The sequence below is a fragment of the Ruditapes philippinarum genome, unplaced genomic scaffold (assembly GCF_026571515.1).
Source record: "Ruditapes philippinarum isolate M1 unplaced genomic scaffold, ASM2657151v2 ctg6025_1_1_1_1, whole genome shotgun sequence".
NCBI classification, from domain to species: Eukaryota; Metazoa; Mollusca; class Bivalvia; order Venerida; family Veneridae; genus Ruditapes; species Ruditapes philippinarum.
The window spans coordinates 54,115-74,940 of NW_026853454.1; the positions used below are offsets into that span (position 1 = coordinate 54,115).

The 20,826-nt window shown below is 34.9% G+C and overlaps 1 protein-coding gene across 1 annotated transcript in view; it reads left to right on the plus strand.

Moving 5' to 3' along the window:
- Positions 1-20,826, plus strand: part of LOC132736903 (DNA helicase MCM8-like) — a gene marked incomplete at its 3' end in the record, with an annotated part of 76,458 nt that overhangs the window by 43,515 nt on the left and 12,117 nt on the right. Inside the window, 12 exon segments of the mRNA XM_060724116.1 lie at positions 3,122-3,278; positions 6,532-6,632; positions 7,166-7,207; positions 8,742-8,827; positions 9,696-9,889; positions 10,457-10,634; positions 11,918-12,011; positions 12,653-12,721; positions 15,483-15,560; positions 16,055-16,192; positions 19,551-19,594; positions 20,629-20,715. Coding sequence (XP_060580099.1) covers positions 3,122-3,278; positions 6,532-6,632; positions 7,166-7,207; positions 8,742-8,827; positions 9,696-9,889; positions 10,457-10,634; positions 11,918-12,011; positions 12,653-12,721; positions 15,483-15,560; positions 16,055-16,192; positions 19,551-19,594; positions 20,629-20,715 — 1,268 coding nt within the window.

The window sequence follows — 20,826 nt, forward strand, 5'->3', positions numbered from 1 at the left end:
GTCTGTTCTCTTTTTGTGTCATGTGTACCTCAAAAAGTATTTGACCCAGAGCCATGAAATTTTACAGGAATGTAGCTCAGCATGTGAAGATGTGCCCATGTGATTATTCTGTTTTGTCAAATTTATTGTCTTTCACTTTGTAAAAATTTGCAATTTTCAACTTGTGTCACACAGCTCAAGAAGTGTTTGACCTAGGGTTATAAAATTAACAGGAATGTTGCTCAGCATGTGAAGTAGTGCACCTGGCATTTCGCTTGTGGATTTATCTAGTAATTCTAGAGTTATTGCCCTTGATCTAGTGAAAATTTGCAATTTTCAACTTGTGTCACACAGCTCAAGAAGTGTTTGACCAAGGGTTATAAAACTTTACAGGAATGTTGTTGATCAGCATGTGTAGTTGTGCACCTGGCATTTTGCTTGTGGATTTATCTAGTATTTCTAGAGTTATTGCCCTTGACCTAGTGAAAAATTGCAATTTTCAACTTGGGTCATATATAGCTAAAAAGTATTTGACCTAAGTTATGAAACCTTACAGACATGCTGGTTGACATGTGTAGTTGTGCACCATTGGGGGTTTGATTGTGGATTTATTCAGTATTTGAGGAGTAATTGCCCTTGTCATTTCATTATGTTGTGTTATGTGTTCCTTGATTGCTTGAATTAGAATCAACCAACTTTACAGGAATAATGATCAACATCGTAACTTGTGTGATGGTTTGAATATTGTTGCATAAGAATAGATTTTTAGGTGAGTGAGTGTATTAAAAATAGTTTTGAAGTAATCTATGAATTTGTGTGGGAACTTCCTGCATGCCAGTATAGATATTCAATAATTATGGGGCTATAAAATTTAGTCATTATACCATTCAAGAATATCATGATTTGAGCCGCGTCACGACAAAACCAACATAATGGGTTTGCGACCAGCATGGATCCAGACCAGCCTGCGCATCAGCGCAGTCTGATCAGGATCCATGCTGTTCGCTATCAGTTATTCGCCTTGTAAAAGGGTTGGTAAGCAAACAGCATGGATCCTGATCAGACTGTGGGGATGCGCAGGCTGGTCTGGATCCATGCTGGTCGCAAACCCATTATGTTGGTTTTGTCGTGGTGCGGCTCATTTATTGATTGTACATTTGCATTGATTATATTCTATAAAATTCAATCTGTTATGAAGAATTGTTATGAAGAATTTTTACTATATAAATAAACTTTAAACTGTATCCCTAAACACAAGAACCTGTCAAGAGTCTGATTAAATCATTTCATTTTAAACACAATACATATACAAAATCGAAAGTCAGTGTATTTGTGTGTTTGTGTGTTTTCCTAAGTGTATCTGAAGAAAAGCACTCATAGCTTATGACTAGTATGTTAAAACAAAATGAAATTGTAATTGGACTTATTAAAGAAAATCAAAGATTTTTATATTTGTCGTTATATACACAGATGTCATAACTGTTTTTAGCTTTTTTTTTATTTGAAAAAAATAAAAAAATAAAAAAAATAGAGGTATTATTAGGGTCATGATAGTGTTGCTGTTTATTTGTTTGCTTTTAGAAATCAAAGTGCTGCAGCACTGAATGCGACGGACATGCAACCGGGGAGACATTTAGGTTTTTTTTAGAAAAAAAAAAATAAAACACAAAATATATAACAGAGAAAATTTGTACCATACAAGGAGCAATATATTTTGTGTCCCAATCTGATATAATCCAGATTTTCTACTTTCAAGCAGAATGAAATATATGCCTAAAACCCTGGTCAAACTTGTAAATCAGTGTCATTATCGATTTATTCCAAGAAATGATATGTAAATGGAAAAAAAACTTTCAACGAAATATTTCTAAAATAAAACCATGCAAATAGACTTCAAGCATAATACATTATACCACGGATAAATCCGTGATTATACATGTGAGAATGTTATTTAGAATTGCTTCGTGTTTTAACATAGTGGACATATAGACAATAAAATATAAGTCATTTGTATTTTTATTTCTTTTGGATATGTACGTCTCATTAAAAATATTTTTGGTTAAAATCATCAGCAATTAATAGTCACCGTATTTTTTAGATTTTTTTATTTGCAAGGGCCAGAGCACATCGTTTTTATTTTAATCTAAATGTCACAATTTTTTTTTAAAAGCACTACAGTGTTTAGTTGTTCTTTTCATTTTCACACTAAATTACATTTTCAACTTGTTTGCTTCTTACAATTGTATAGAATTTCTAAAAGTATTGCATGTGAACAAAGTAAGTATCCGCTGGTTTATAACATGTATAATGTGTACTCCCTACTGTCCGAAAATCAGCACAGGTAAAGCAGAATCTATTTTTAGAATAGCGAAGGTTAACTCGTATCGTGACCTAGAAAATGTATCTAATTTATTAATAACTGCTGAATATTCAGCTAAACCCGCGGTATGAGTCACGAAAATAGTTCTTCTTTTATTAATGCGTGAGTTATTCTAGAGTCCAAAAAACTTTTGATTTGTTAATAATAATGTTTTGTATAATGTAGAAATATTTATTTCTTACTAATAATTTCTTGGAACTCAGAGCTTACACCTTTATTATAGTATAATTTGCTGTCCTACTTTTTCGACAGCGGTAAATCGTTTCGGCAGTAATTTGCATAATTGCGCAATAATACTACGGGACTACAACGTTTTTATCAATCATATACGTCCATATTTTAACTTGGATAACTTAATTTGAAATTGAAAAGGCTAAATATGGAAGATTTTAAGATATCCCGACATAGTATGGGAGTTTTAAAGGATCAAATTGATGTACTTTTTCTTGGGCTGTTAATCGGTTGAGGACACTTTGCGCGAGTGTAGCAGACGAAATCCCATGTAGATGACTTAGCTCTGAACGCGCCTGAGGGCGCGTCCGTCGCAAAAAAGTAAAATGGCTACTGCCACTCATGAAGTATTTATTTTCATACCACTTGATAAAAAGTAAATCGTGTATTTATAGAAAAAAACTTGCATATCCTATATGTTGTGCTCAATTTGTTGCGATTGATAACAAATTTATATAAACCCTGAAAAAAGTTAATTTTAAAAATTTATTTGTATATTTATGATATTGACCGGACCGCATCAAATTTCAGCACATAAGTCACAAGAGGTTACGAGAAGCGAGGGACGCAGCAGTAGAGAATGGTACAGAAATTTCACCAGATGATTACTTTGTACCGTTTATACATGCGAGAATACTCAACTATGGAACAGCTGTACCGTTAAAAAGCTTAAAGGCAAATTATTACGGTAAGTGATTTTTTCCTCTATTTTTTTTTTTCTATCCCGAAAGAGCCCACGTATTTAAAAGTATGAAAAATCGCAGTTAGACATCAGTATGAACATTTGGAAAGTGTAGCAAGAACTTTTGAGCCATACGCTGATGTTTAATATAATAATAAACATTTAAATGTTGCTTTTAAATGAAAATCTTATTGCTGGTTTTGGGGAAATCATTCCAGTATTGTTGAATGGAGGTCAAGCAATATATATATAACATAAACTTTCTTTTACAACTCGGCTTCATTAAAATGTTTGACACTGAAAGCAGGGCCGGCAAAATCTGATTTTAAATTAATTGTCTGTTTTTATGATTCATTTATGTAGTAAAGTATTGAAAATCACCACTTTATTGTACAGGCTGTGAGACAACCTGCGCAATACGGACAATTGGTTTTGCCGTCCCTGGAAAGGATGCCAAAAACTTGAGGCTCAAGATTCCTTTGTGGTCAAATTTTTTTAACAGACAAAAATGTACAACAAAGCTTTTGTTGATAATTTTATAGAATTTATGTAAACAAAGGTTGGTTTGTAAATTTAGCTGGCAATATCCGGTTATCTGCCCCCCGGGGCAGAAACATTCTTAACTGTATTTTTATGACAGTCGTGTGGTCAGCCCTACTGATCTGGATCATTCAGGCGCTTGAAACATATCACACGTACCCGCATGCGCAAAAAAATAAAATATTTACCTACCATGCGCTTGCGTAGTTAGCCTGTGAAAGAACAATCATCTAGCAAGGGGTTCATAACGGGTTTTTACATAATAAATATCCTCTACGGAATGAACTCCTACATTTAGACAGCTAAAATCACTTCAGTATATCATTCATTCCGTAAAAAATAACTGACGGAATGAAGTTATACATTGATACTGCTTATATCATTTCATTATATCGTCATTCCGTATTAAAATAGCCAACAGAATTAACTTATACAGTGATACTGCTCATATAATTTCATCATACCGTTTTAAAATAGCAGACGGAATGAACTTGTACATATATACTTTTAACATCGTTCATTCCGTATTATATAGCCTAATACTCCGGTTATCAGTCCCGGGCAGATACGTACTAGGCATTCATAATGTTACTTTAATGTCAGTAAAAAATCATTCCTTTTATGTTTATTAAGACAGTACCCCCAAAACATTGCCAAGCCCCATTTTTGAAAGCATTATGGCCCCCGAAGAAAACCCTCTTCCCGGAGAATACTTCCCCTTAAGTAGCATTTAATTATTGTTAGTAATTTATTTCGTCGCTATATATATACTCCGGTTATCAGTCCCGGGGCAGATACGTACTAGGCTTTCATAATGTTACTTTAATGTCAGTAAAAATAAATTCATTCCTTTTATAAATGCTTATTAAGACACTTCCCCCAAAACATTGCCAAGCCCCATTTTTTAAAGCATGATGGCCCCCGAAGAAAACCCTCTTCCCGGGGAATACTTCCCCTTTAGTAGCATTTAATTATTGTCAGTAAATTATTTCGTCGCTATATATATACTCCGGTTATCAGTCCCGGGGCAGATACGTACTAGGCTTTCATAATGTTACTTTAATGTCAGTAAAAATAAATTCATTCCTTTTATAAATGCTTATTAAGACACTTCCCCCAAAACATTGCCAAGCCCCATTTTTAAAGCATGATGGCCCCCGAAGAAAACCCTCTTCCCGGGGAATACTTCCCCTTTAGTACCATTTAATTATTGTCAGTAAATTATTTCGTCGCTATATATATACTCCGGTTATCAGTCCCGGGCAGATACGTACTAGGCTTTCATAATGTTACTTTTAATGTCAGTAAAAATAAATTCATTCCTTTTATAAATGCTTATTAAGACACTTCCCCCAAAACATTGCCAAGCCCCATTTTTTAAAGCATGATGGCCCCCGAAGAAAACCCTCTTCCCGGGAAAACTTTCCCTTTAGTAGCATTTAAATATTGTCAGTAAATTATTTTCGTCGCTATATATATACTCCGGTTATTCAGTCCCGGGGCAGATACGTACTAGGCTTTCATAATGTTACTTTAATGTCAGTAAAAATAAATTCATTCCTTTTATAAATGCTTATTAAGACACTTCCCCCAAAACATTGCCAAGCCCCATTTTTAAAGCATGATGGCCCCCGAAGAAAACCCTCTTCCCGGGGAATACTTCCCCTTTAGTACCATTTAATTATTGTCAGTAAATTATTTCGTCGCTATATATATACTCCGGTTATCAGTCCCGGGGCAGATACGTACTAGGCTTTCATAATGTTACTTTAATGTCAGTAAAAATAAATTCATTCCTTTTATAAATGCTTATTAAGACACTTCCCCCAAAACATTGCCAAGCCCCATTTTTTAAAGCATGATGGCCCCCGAAGAAAACCCTCTTCCCGGGGAAAACTTTCCCTTTAGTAGCATTTAAATATTGTTAGTAAATTATTTCGTCGCTATATATATACTCCGGTTATCAGTCCCGGGGCAGATACGTACTAGGCTTTCATACAAGTAATAGCCTTGCATACCTAACTGTCTATACTGCTGTATAGTCACGTAAAAATGAATTTATCAGTAATTTAAGTTACACGGATGACTAAACGTTCAATGACAATTTCATGATTTTTTTCCACTTAAAAATAAAGCCAAAGAAAATTATATTAAATATGAAACATTTTGCAAGTGTTAATGAAAACAGTACTGAAAAGATTTTATTTTATACTGAATGAATATTTCAAGATATGTAATGTACACATGTACTGACATGCTTAAATTTATGGAAAATAAATCATGCAGGAAACCGCGAAATTTATAGTAAGAATTAATGCCCTTCCTTGGGAGTAACCTCAACCAATGAAATTCAAGGAAAAAACAAGCGTCCACGAGATCATGATTTTTGGATGAACTAATCTGTCCCGGGGGGCAGATAACCGGATATTGCCATTTAGCTTCAGTTTAGTGTTTGCAACTTGAGTCGACTAAAAATGTACTTTCTGCTAAAAATTGAGCGTCAAGACAAAACCAACATAGTGGGTTTGCGACCAGCATGGATCCAGACCAGCCTGCGCATCTGTGCAGTCTGATCAGGATCCATGCTGTTCGCTATCAGTTTCTCTACTTGTAATAGAGTCGTAAGCGAACAGCATGGATCCTGATCAGACTGCACGTCGCCAACGCATTATGTTGGTTTTGTCATGACGCGGCTCACATCTGAAACATTGATTTACAGGCAAATTTGTATCGGTGAAAGGAACTGTGGTAAGGGTCAGTAATATCAAACCTCTGTGTACAATCCTGGCCTTTGAATGCAACAACTGTTCCACCATTCAGGTATGTTGAAACTTTCACTATTTCTGATGTTGTCACAATTTAATGCAGCAATTTTGCAACCTATGACTTTTAGTTTAAATTTTGTTCCACTCCTATGACTTATAGATGCTACCGTTTTTTCTGTCCCTTTTGAATTGAATATGTTTAAGAATATCAAGGATTCCTTCCTCTGACATTAAAGGCAGTGATTTTTGTTGTTGTTTGGGTGGGTGGGGCATTTTTCAAAACAACCTGTGGCTTTCTGAAGGAGAAAAATACAGCACGGGAAAACTAAAATCAAACACCAACAACTTAGAATGTAACATAGTTCATACATTTAGTCAAATTTATCATTTCAAATTTAATTGTTTTTTTTCCATTAGAGATGTTTATTTGGTCATTTAACTTTTTATACTGCAGTTACAAAACTTTTTATGTTCAAGGGGAAGACAACCACTCTATTTTAGTGGAAAATAGATATGTTAAATATGCAGGAAATAAAAACACCAGTATAAAACCATGTTTTTGCTCATTAATATGTGTTTCAATTTCAGACTTTAAATTTACCAGATGGGAAATATATCCTACCTACCTCTGTGAGTATATGTATTTTTTTCTCTTTCTTATGAACTGGAAACTTGCAGTATTTAACTTGTCTTAGATTCATGTTAGAAGGAATGGATAGCAAAAGATTATTCTGTACAATAATACTACAGGGCTTTTTTTTCACAGGTTGGTGAAGCAGCCCTGCCCTTAATTTTTGGGGAAAATTACACAATATCATTTGCCAAAAAAAAAATATATGTATGTGTATTTAAAAATATATATATTTTTATGGGGGAAATTTCAATTATTGGGGGAACACCCTTTGCAAAATGCCCATTTTATTTAATGAAAATATTTCTTTGGGGAAAGCAAAAATTTAAACAGACCCCGGTTGCTATATAAGAAGGGAAAAAACGCCCTGTTCTGGCCTAGGGGTGTAAAAAATAGGTTGTCTTACCTTTTTAAATACCGTGGGAAAATGGTTTTAAACCCGCTGGGGTCAAGACATTGTCTTAGGAGTGTTTGTGGCAGAGTGGTAAAGGTCTTTTGACTTCAAACCACTTGCCCCCTCACCACTATGGGTTCAAATCCTCCTGCCAGTGTCTTGGATTATTTCATGTGAGGAAGCTATCCATCTAGCCTATGAAATGGTGGTGGTACTTCTCAGGTGCCTATTCCTGTATCAAGTACTGCACTGAGGTCTTGCTTCACCAGTGAAACTGGAAAATCGCCATATAGCTTTTACAGTACTGGTGCAGCATCAAAACCCAATAAAGAACAGATAAGACGATGTTTCCTCATGTGACATCAGTACTGTTGTGCACCAGGAATCAGACTTGAAAGTACTTCTTTTTTAGCTCGACTATTCACAGAATACTCAAGTTAATGCAGTCACTCATTTGTCACTTATTCATATAGGTAAGCATTATTATACACAATAAAACACCCTTTGTGACAACTTTTTCGAATTGTTGAGTTGAGTCCTCTGACAGCTGACCTCTTCAAATTAGAAATGCTTGGTTAAGTTTTTGTGTGTAAGCTGGTATCTCCATAACAACTGAAGGGTTTGTGTCTTTTTTGTGACAATTTTATGCCTTCATAATAATCAAACACTGATTTACTCCATAAAACATCTTAATAACAAGCCTTTGTACCTTTTTGGGACAATTTTATGCATTCATATAAGTTAGCATTATTAAACTCAATGAAACACATTTTGTGACAGCTCTTTCGAATTGTCGAGCGCCGCTGTCCTCCAACAGCTCTTCTTCAACTTAGAAATGCTTGGTGAAGTTTTTGGGTGTAAGCTCAGGTATCTCCATAACAACTGAAGGGTTTGTGCCTTTTTTTGTGACAATTTTATCCATTCATAATATTCAATCAGTGATTTACTCCATAAAACTTAATAACAAGCATTTTTACCTTTTTAGGACAATTTTATGTATTCATAAACATAATTATACTTAATGAAACACCCTTTGTGACAGCTCTTTTGAATTGTCAAGCGTTGCTGTCCTCTGACAGCTCTTGTTTTATAATCAAGCTATAATAAATAGTGTTTAAATTAAGACAGTGTGATTTCAGTGCTCCTCGTCTGACTGCAGAGGAAAGGTTTTTCAACCACAGCGCAGTTCGAGCCTCACTGAAACTATTGACTGGCAGACTATAAGGTAATGCAATTCAAAGTATTACTCTATCAAATCTATATATTGTTAAAAATTGGTATTAAAAATAAAGATTTGAAGCTTGAACACAATGAATAAGAAAGACTTGGCATTGATTAATCTAGTAGAAATTCCATATAACGTGTCCGACGTTTTAGATTTGTATGCATATTTTACGTAGGACGCACATCTAGATTAATGACCATCTGGTATTTAGGTTACGAAAAAAAATGCATTATAAAAACGAAGTGAACTGTAAATCTAGTTTAATTTATTCTTAGCCGCTCGTAGACATGAATACCTAACTTGGCTCCTCCTGTTTTCATTCACCCAAGGGCCCTGGGGAAAAAGAGATACCCCGGGCCCAGGGTTCTGGCTGTTTAAATCCCGTGATCATTTAATATGGGTGTGACCCCTGTATAATCGTATATGACACCAGTAAGATAGTTTGTAGAAAGGTTTTTTAAACCAAAAATTTTCAAGAAAATTTTTTTTTTTATTATTAAAGAATTTCAGGGCTTTAAACAGCTCTCCTTTTAAGGGCCAAAATTAAATTTCAAAATTTAATGAGTGTTCGTTGAAAAAAGTTTTTTTTTAAAACCCTTTTTTATTTGGGTTTTTTGTATACAATTTTATTTTTGGGAGATTACAGGAAAAAATGGGTGAAGAATTCCCAAAAAGCTGGACGGATAAACCCAAGGGGCGATAGATTTTGAAAATTAAAAGGGATGGGTTTAGGTGGGGTTTTTTCCCGGGGGTTTTAAATCATGAAAATTCTGCCAAAAATACTGTAACCCCATCAGTGATGTTTACTTTTAAGTATTTAGTAGTCAAAGTAAATAAAATTTGAGAAAAACGTCATGCTTGCTATAAGGTCAACTATTGCTTTAAAACGTAAGAAAATATCGCTTCTTTTTTATTACATTGACAAGAATCTTAAGTTTCTGAAGAAATTAGGTTCCCATTATTTTTACCTTGATCACCGTGTATTGTTTTCAGTGGACAGTTGTGTACCAGGGGACATTGTCACAGTGTCTGGTGTGGTCAAAGTCAACAGTGTAGACGAAGGTAAGGGCTATAGGTTACCTTTCATTTAAATTGGTTAAGTTCTTTTTCTGGTTACTCGAGCAGATTTTTGTGCCTCTTTTCTAAGGTAATGAGAACAAACGTGGGTACTTTTTTTACTGACATCTCATGTGTTATCTCAAAAGAGTATTTTTTTAAAAAAGCAACTTTTCTCCTTGTTTATAGCGATGTTAAACAATTATATTCCTTATTGAAAATATTCCAAAAAAATGTTTATGCCGCTTTCCGGTGGATCAAATACCTTAACAGTTAAAATGGAGCATGCGCAGTTCGTGTCACTATTTTTGTGACCAGATTTTCATTTACAACAGCAGAAATTAATAAACAGAAAATAAAAACTGAATAAAAAAACAACAAAACTATGTTTATTTGTTGAAGTATTTACCTTAAAAGAATAACTGCCCATAATTCTTTGTCATACATTTATTACATATAAATACATATATTCTTATATTAGAAATAACTCCATGTTATCCTCTGTCATTTAGAGATAAACAATAAACTCTTTTAAGTGATTCACTGCCTTGCCTTTTGTGTTTCTGTTTTCAGGAAGAGGAAAGAACAAAGATAAATGTATGTTCTTATTGTATGTTCACGCAAACTCGGTAAATAATACAAAGGGGAATAAGTCAGGCAGTGAAGGGCTGGCGATGGATTTTACGATGAAGGAATTGTATGGAATTGAGATGATACACAGTGAAGAGAACCTGTTCCGACTGCTAGTCGGGTATATGTATATTTCATCGTTAAGTTGCTAGCACGAATAATGAGTAAGAAGACAGACGGACAGACGACCAAAATGGAATAAGGGGCCACGTTTTTTGCTATCTCCTTCTGTTTGATAGAGGGCCATTGCACGCTTATTCTATTGTTACAGAAAGCAAAGTCTATTCTCTTTTGTTCTGTTCACAGTTAGAAGCTTCCCCAATTATTTTCCGATAGTACTTGCCTGCATTACTATGCAGTATGACCAGATTGACTGTTGGCATGTCAATTTTCTTATTTTGATACCTAAATCCTACTCGACCGGTTAATCGTATAATTATTTAAGCAATACTGAATTACCTTTTTTCACCAGTGAGAGCCTGTCTTTGTTGCATATCAGTTCAGACTTTTATACTGTAATCTGCTCAATTGTCAAATGATAAAATTGATTCTAGGTTGTTGTTTGGAGGCGACTGTAGGCTAGAATTACTGTCTCAGATGCATTTTTTGGCCACCTCAGAACTTAGAAAAGGCTTTGTTGGGTGTGATAAATCTAAGAAATGACTGCCTCAATTACAAAATGGAGCGCCTTAGAAATTTTTAACGGCAATACTGTGATATTTTACTAATGACTTCCTTGCATACAAAAGATGAGTCCTTAAGTATAAAGGTTTATTCGCTCCCTGGTTTATTATAAAAGAGATGAAATTTTCACAAAGTAAGCTTTCATTTGAAATAGAATAAGATCATAATTATTTGAAGCATACCCCCTTTGTAGATGATGCATCAAAATTACAGCCACAGGTTATTCTTGCACCATCATATAAGGCGACTAAATGGGTTCAAGTTACTAAAGTCTCTGCATCTTTTAGCTCTAGCAGATGAGGTGGTTTTGACCTATGGTGTTGCTTACCTGGGGTTAGCCAAAATCACATTTCCATGCTCCATATGACTTGCATTGTGTAGGTGTGCGGTAAAACCAAGCAAACAAATTTGAAGCATAAGATATTTAAACTACATGACTTGTGTACCTGTTTAATTTCATTGAAGAAATTTAAAGAATATTTGTTGCTTGAGAATCAATATTGGATTGAAAATCAATTATTGTACCTTGTTTACTGAAATACTAAATGATTCTAAGTTATAAAATTTACTTGGTGTGCATAAAATGATTTCATGAATGTTAATTGAAATTCCCATTAACTACAATAAATTCTTCCAGGTTGAGAAGTACCTAAGCTTATTATCCAAGGTAAGATGAGATACCATTAAAGACTAAGTCTATGATTAATGTTATATTTTCAGATCATTGTGTCCTAGTATATACGGTCATGAGTTGGTAAAGGCTGGTCTAGTGCTTGGTTTATTTGGAGGTACCCAGAAATTTTCAAATGACAAGGTATATGATCATATGTTTTTTCATTATTTTGGGATTACCAACAGTGCTGGTGGTGTTACAGAAAATCTGTTGAATGTTGTCACTTTTTCAAACACCAAAAAAGAAAAAAAGGATAAGAAAATGAGACAAAAAACGCCAAAAACATCAAGTTACTTTTTTCGTAAACCAGAAAATATGATACCTTATACCTGTCTTGTAGGCAAATAGAGTGTACTGTTAGTAGCAATCCTGTTCTTCGTTCTTTTGCAGGATGGCCAATGGCCAAATTCTGCCTTGGCCAGTGTTTAAGAAAATGTTGTGTATGAGTTTATCATTGATGAGGTTACATTATCAATCCAGATATTTTGAAAATTTCCGTCAGAAAGGTTGTTTTATGTGCGTTATTTGGTGTAAAAAAACTAGGTCACACAGCCCAAGAAAAAAAGAAAAAACCGTGTTAACTCTTTTTGAGGGAGCTTTTTTAGCCTAACATAAATGTTACTAGATCATTTGTGATCACCTCAATATAACATTTGGTGGGCCACTAAATCCTAGTCAGCTGCAAGTCACTAAGGCCATTTAATTGAAAAAAAAAATCAAACATAAAACAAACAAAATACAAAACGAAAACCATCAGAAAAAAGTGACAATTCTATTTTCAGAACAGAATTCCTGTAAGAGGGGACCCACATCTGCTTATCGTAGGAGACCCCGGTCTAGGCAAGTCACAGGTCTGTATGAAAATATTTGTACAGTTAAACAAATATTATAAAACATTCTTGTATGCTTCACATTATACCCCCTATTAAACAGACACATTATTATGTGATTATTTGCACAGCATAAAAAAGGAATGATTTCCTCATTTCTGTCATATGACATCAGATGTGACATCACTAAATCAAATGGCATCAGGAAAATAAAGTCTCTGAACAATGAAGTTCAGCATTTTTTTTATCAATTCCCTTTCTTATAAGCATGTTAGAATGGAAATAAATATTAAAGCTGCAATTGTCTTCAGATGAGCCAAACTTGAAAGTATTCCAAGAAAATCAAATTTGAGAAAAATGTACTAAGATTTTAAGAAAAGTGAAACGACTTAAGATTCTAGTAATAATTAACAAGTTACAGTCTAACCCCGTTTATTCGAGGTGCCTTGGACTGAATATTTACTTCGAATAATCGATTGGTTCGAATAATCGTAATGGGAATATTCTGATAGACGAAAACTACTCCACTTTGACCAATCACCGCAAAACTACCGTTTACAACACACTTACTTCATGTAATCAATTGAAAAAAATAGATATGTATTTAAGAAAAGATGCGTAAAAATTATTGTATTGACATTGAAGACATAAATACTTGCATTTTATTCTACATTATGTATCGTTTCATTTCGCGCAAAGCCTTGATAATGGCCGTGTCGTCACTAGGGTATTTACAGCTAAACTCTGGTATTTTCGATTAGGATTAATTAAGGCTGTCATGTAGCGTTTCAATTAATGAAAAAAATGTTTTGACAAATTCACATATACGGAATGTATAAAAATTATTGCTGTCATCTTAAACAAAATCGGACACAGTGCATAGCTTTTCATTTTCGTTAATTAAAGTTGATTAAAGAACACACGAAGAGTTATTATCATGATTGTCTAGTTACACGCATGACTGTGAATATTTATCACAAGTCGACTGGTCAGCGAGTGGATCTGCGTCAATTAGTCTGGCTTCGAATAATAATTAGGCTGGCTTCGAATAATAGGTGTGAAATTCTTTCGTAATTGTATAATCGGGACCGAAATTTTACTTCGAAAAATAGGAAGTATTCGGATAATGCATTTCGAATAATACGCTCGTATTTATATTGTTTTATATAGAGATAAAAACGGGACCGGTGATCTACTTCGGATAATGCCGGGTATTCGAATAAAGGGTTGTCGAATAACCGGGGTCGGACTGTATATGCAGTTAATGACTGATTTTGCAGAATTTATCACCATATTTATACTGTGTGACTAAGGCAGTCATGGCTATTTTTGCATATTTTGAACTCCTTTTTGGTAATTTGTATGGATTGTACAGATTTCATAGCCTAATGGTTGTTTTAGAAAGATTTGTCACAATTAGTCTTAGAGTATCTACATAATTTAATATAAACAATGAATGGTGTACGTAAGCAGATATAAATAAGCAGAATAAAATATTCCGGAATGAAATATTTCACTCATGCCCCACTATCAATAATATATATATTTACAGTGATACTAATTTCTTTCATTCTATGTATTCTGTGATCATTGTAATCACAATATAAACAATTATTTTATAATCAACAGACAGCAAATATATAGCTTTACAAAATGTAATGATTTGAAGATATACAACATATTGACATCGTCTGAATAAAGGAAACTGTTCTTTTGCTTTCGCCATGTTTAAGACGGTGTTGGTTAGCAGATTCAGATATTTCTCTCCTCACCCAACTTCCCCCCCACCCCAACCCTCCCACTTCTCATGCATAACATTTCTTGTTTCAGATGATCAGATTCAGATATTTCTCTCCTCATTCAACACCCCAACCCTCCCACTCTCTCATGCATAACATTTCTTTGTTTCAGATGATCAGATTCAGATATTTCTCTCCTCATTCAACACCCCAACCCTCCCACTTCTCATGCATAACATTTCTTGTTTCAGATGATCAGATTCAGATATTTCTCTCCTCATTCAACACCCCAACCCTCCCACTTCTCATGCATAACATTTCTTGTTTCAGATGATCAGATTCAGATATTTCTCTCCTCATTCAACACCCCAACCCTCCCACTTCTCATGCGTAACATTTCTTATTTCAGATGATCAGATTCAGATATTTCTCTCCTCATTCAACACCCCAACCCTCCCACTTCTCATGCATAACATTTCTTATTTCAGATGATCAGATCAGATATTTCTCTCCTTATTCAACACCCCAACCCTCCCACTTCTCATGCATAACATTTCTTTATTTCAGATGATCAGATTCAGATATTTCTCTCCTCATTCAACACCCCAACCCTCCCACTTCTCATGCATAACATTTCTTATTTCAGATGATCAGATTCAGATATTTCTCTCCTCATTCAACACCCCAACCCTCCCACTTCTCATGCATAACATTTCTTATTTCAGATGATCAGATTCAGATATTTCTCTCCTCATTCAACACCCCAACCCTCCCACTTCTCATGCATAACATTTCTTATTTCAGATGATCAGATTCAGATATTTCTCTCCTCATTCAACACCACCCAACCCTCCCACTTCTCATGCATAACATTTCTTATTTCAGATGATCAGATTCAGATATTTCTCTCCTCATTCAACACCCCAACCCTCCCACTTCTCATGCATAACATTTCTTATTTCAGATGATCAGATTCAGATATTTCTCTCCTCATTCAACACCCCAACCCTCCCACTTCTCATGCATAACATTTCTTATTTCAGATGTTACAAGCTACAGCCAATGTTGCTCCAAGGAGTGTATATGTGTGTGGGAACACAACAACAACTTCTGGATTGACTGTAAATATGCCTCTGTAATGACATTTTATCTATACTAAACAAAGATTACCATTTGCAGCATTTTAGGGAGTGGGCGTCCTTTGATGAGTGGTTAAGTGTTTTGATTTCAAACGACTTGCCCCGCACTCTAGTGGGTTAGAATCCTGACAGGAACTTTGGATTCTTTCATGTGAGGAGCTATCCAGCTAGCTTTCAGAATTTCGGTGGTTCTACTTCGGTGCCTGTTAGTGCCTGAAATAATGTACGGAAGGGCCTCTGAGGTCTTCTTTTACCAGTAAAGCTGGAAAGTCACCTTGACCTATCCAGTGTAAGTGTGATGGAAAACCCAGTCAAAAATAAAACAGCATTTTAATTTAAAAAATTTTAATTTCAAAAAATTAATTCCCTGTTACTGTCATTTGTTTAACTGATGGTAAGTTGTTCTATTCTGTGATGAAACTTTTATTTGCTGTAAAGCTTTGGAATTAATGTATTATTTCTGTGGTATATAACAGGTGACATTATCTAAAGATGGCGGATCTGGGGACTATGCCCTAGAAGCTGGGGCGCTCGTTCTGGCCGACCAGGGATGCTGCTGTATTGATGAGTTTGATAAAATGTCAAACCAACATCAGGCCCTTCTAGAAGCTATGGTAAGTAAATTTTTACCTGTTAGCCTGCTTAACAGCAATCACAATACCATTTGCAAAACAACTTGGGGCATCCGTGGCTGAGTGGTTAAGGTCGTTGACTTCAAGCCACTTGCCCCTCACCGCTGTGGGTTCGAATCCAGACAGGGCCTTTGGATTCTTTCATGTAAGGAAGCTATGTAGCTAGCTTTTGAAACATCCGTGGTTCTACTCATGTGCCAGTTCGTGCCTGAAATAATGCACAGAAGGGCACCTGAGGACTACCAAATGACCATACTGTGTTGATGTGACTTAAAACACAAACAAACAAACAAAACAACAACTTGTCCCAAACCAAAAACCGAGTGGCTCTGTCTTATCAGGGCCCATTCTTACATCATTAATTTTTTATATTTCAAGAAAAATGAGATTCAAATGAAAATTTAGATGACAAGCATTTTTGCTGATTGGCTGATGATAATTTTCCTACCATGCAGAGGGTTAAATTGTGTAACTAAAGACAGCTTGTTTTATTTAAACTCCTTTGTAAAAGTAGATATGGAAACTTCCCTTTGTTTGAATTCAAAGCAGTGAATAGTGCATTAGTATTATATTGAGAAACAACATAAGTTTTGTGCTGAGTCGAGGCTTTTTCACAATTTAGTATTTTATTGTGCCAAGTCACAACTTAAGTACAGTGTGACTTTCAAATTCCGGATCTTCTAAAATCCAGAAACTTCTGAAATCCAAACATTTTTCAGGGTACTGGAATTTCTCCTGTTTTCTTTGTAATGAATACCTATGAATTCAGAACTTCTAAATTCTGAAGGTTTTGTTCTGGTAAAATTTGGGTTATATCAATTCAGATTTACTTTAAAAGTCCGGAAATTGAAAAAAGTGCGAAGGAATATTATAATTGAGATTGTAGAGCCTTCAAAATGTCAGTATCTTCCAATTTAGTAATAAACTACATAAAAAGTCCTACAATTTTGCCATTTTATGAATTTAATCAGCTCCATATATTTTTTATCACAATTGATGTTTAATGTTTCTACTTGTTCAGATAATTCCGAACTTCTGAGTTCCAGAAACTTTTAAATTTCGAAATTTTTGGCCAGTCTTACAGGTGTTCGGTTATCAGAGGTTACATTGTACATTTGACAATTTTTATGCTCCCCGAAAAATTTCAGGGGAGCATATAGTCGGCGCCTTGTCCGTCTGTCCGTCCGTCTGTCCGTCTGTCTGTCCGTTGTCTTGTCCGGAGCATAACTTGAAAACCCTTAGAGATAATTTGTTGAAACTTCATACAGTGGTAGAGGGCATCGAGGGGGAGTGCAGTGTCAAAGAACCATAACTTTATTTTGCCCGGTTTTTGAATTATCTCCCCTTATAGAAAATTCTTGTCCCGGGCATAACTCTAAAACTATAAGAGATATCAACATGAAACTTTGTAGGTGAATAGATCTCAATGGGTAGATGTGCAGTGCATAAGAACAATAACTCTTTTTATCCTAATTTTGGAGTTATTGCCCTTTGTTAATTTTAATACTTTGAACTTTGTCCGGAACATAACTTGAAAAACCTTGGAGATAATTTGTTGAAACGTCATACAGTGGTAGAGGGCATCGAGTGGGAGTGCAGTGTCAAAGAACCATAACTCTATTTTGCCCGGTTTTTGAATTATCTCCCTTATAGAAAAATCTTGTCCGGGGCATAACTCTAAAACTATAAGAGATATCAACATGAAACTTTGTAGGTGAATAGATCTCAATGGGTAGATGTGCAGTGCATAAGAACAATAACTCTTTTTAACTAATTTTGGAGTTATTGCCCTTTATTAATTTTAATACTTTGAACTTTGTCCGGAACATAACTTGAAAACCCTTGGAGATAATTTGTTGAAACTTCATACAGTGGTAGAGGGCATCGAGGGGGAGTGCAGTGTCAAAGAACCATAACTCTATTTTGCCCGGTTTTTTAATTATCTCCCCTTATAGAAAATCTTTTCCGGGGCATAACTCTAAAACTATAAGAGATATCAACATGAAACTTTGTAGGTGAATAGATCTCAATGGGTAGATGTACAGTGCATAAGAACAATAACTCTTTTTATCCTAATTTTGGAGTTATTGCCCTTTGTTAATTTTAATACTTTGAACTTTGTCCGGAACATAACTTGAAAACCCTTGGAGATAATTTGTTGAAACGTCATACAGTGGTAGAGGGCATCGAGGGGGAGTGCAGTGTCAAAGAACCATAACTCTATTTTGCCCGGTTTTTTGAATTATCTCCCCTTATAGAAAAATCTTGTCCGGGGCATAACTCTAAAACTATAAGAGATATCAACATGAAACTTTGTAGGTGAATAGATCTCAATGCGTAGATGTGCAGTGCATAAGAACAATAACTCTTTTTGTCCTAATTTTGGAGTTATTGCCCTTTGTTTATTTTAATACTTTGAACTTGAACTTTGTCCGGAACATAACTTGAAAACCCTTGGAGATAATTTGCTGAAACTTCATACAGTGGTAGAGGGCATTGAGGGGGAGTGCAGTGTCAAAGAACCATAACTCTATTTTGCCTGGTTTTTGAATTATCTCCCCTTATAGAAAAATCTTGTCCGGGGCATAACTCTAAAACTATGAGATAGCAACATGAAACATTGTAGGTAGATAGATCTCATTGAGTAGAGGTGCAGTGCAAAAGAACCATAACTCTGTTAAGCCTTATATTTGAATAATCTCCCCTTTTAGAAAAATCTTGTCCAGGACATAGCTGTAAAACTATAAGAGATATCAACATGAAACTTTGTAGGTAGATAAATCTCAATGGGTAGATGTGCAGTGCACAAGAATCATAACTCTACCTTTCCTAATTCTGGAGTTATTGCCCTTTGTTTATTTTTACTTTTTGAATTGTCCAGGACATAACTCGGAAATCATAAGAGATTTCATCAAGAAACTTTGTAGGTTGATAGATCACATTGATAAGATGTGCAGTGCAAAGAACTGTAACTCTGCCTTGCCTAATTTTGGAATTATTGCACTTTGAACTTTTTCCACCGACATAACTCTGAAACTACAAGAGGTGTACTTTCCTGTGTCCAAAACCTATTCGGGGAGCATCACCCGGCTCAAACCGGGCTCTTGTTGTATTTTGAGGACTTGCAACATAAATATTGTATCAAGTCAAAATTTTAGCATGTGCTAGCTTGATGTGGAGACACAATTTAAGTATTGCGTGGAGACATGGTTTTGGTATTGTGCTGAGACACAACTTGTTCTATTTTGGTTTAAACCAATAACTTGCGAAATAAAATATGTATTTATTTGTTTAAAATCTTGTGAAGTTTGTTAATATTAAAACCTATTTAAATTTTCAGGAACAGCAAAGTATCAGCATTGCAAAAGCAGGGATAGTATGCAGGTAAGATATTATATCTCTGTTACTTTTAATTTTTTTAAAAAGAATTGATGTATGGTGCAGGAACTGTTAGGGCTGGGGCGAGTATTCGAGTACTCGGATAATCACGAATCAAAATGAAAAACCGAGTACGAATATTCGTCAGTCCAGAGATCGTGGATTGCAATTTTATTTGTTTATTATACATTCGCTGTTTTTTACACTTTAAATGTAAAAAAAAAATCAATTTGCGTATGAATTATGCAACGATTACCTAAATACAATTTGCTCTTTAAAGACAGGAAGTAAACAAACATGCACCATGATGCTGAGCTAGGAAGTCATTAGTTTCGAAAAAGGAATCACTTTATCTTTATTGAGCACTTGTTTTTAAATGAAAATAAATAAATATTTTTAGTCGCTATGTATAGATCTATAATGACGTGACATGTATTGAAGACTGTTTTATTTTTAGGAAAAACGCAAGTTAATACGTCAGTGTGACATTACAGTACATGTATTGGCTGAAAAAGAGTCGCGCCAATATAAAAATCCCACCAGCAAAATTTACTTCCAATTTTTGGAAATACTTGTCTTTTCATGTGATTAGACAAGTTTGTTGTACCACCTCTATAAGTCAATTTGCCATGGCATGTTTTACAAACTGCTTTTTCCTCAATTTCATTGAAAGAAAATTTTGCTGGTGGAATTTTATATTGGGGCGACTCTTTTTCAACCTAGTTTATATTTGCATTGCATATAATATGTTTAATGAATAATTAAATTAATGTTTAGTATTGTTTTAAGAAAAATTAACATGTTTTCAAAACTAATGTTCATGTTTTTATGGGTGTCTGGATAACCAAAAGATTTGTGGTTAAATTTGTGAATCGCACGTGCTGAATTGTGGATCAGATCGGATCATCACTTACCCGACGATCCACACCCCTAGGAACTGTTCTGGTCATTTGAAAACTTTACAGTTTTTACTGCAGGAGTGAAACCACAGATACCATTTTGTGCCTTCTTTCATGCACCATATATTTTTTATATTTCAGTTTACCAGCGAGGACTTCGATCCTAGCAGCTGCTAACCCAGTAGGAGGGCATTATAACAAGGCTAAAACTGTTGCGGAAAATCTCAAGTAAGTCACTGCATATGTTTTATCCTGCTACTGTCTATATTATCTGCTGGATAAATATAACTTTCTTTAGCCATTTACGTCACATGGTTAGCCTATGATGACATCACATGG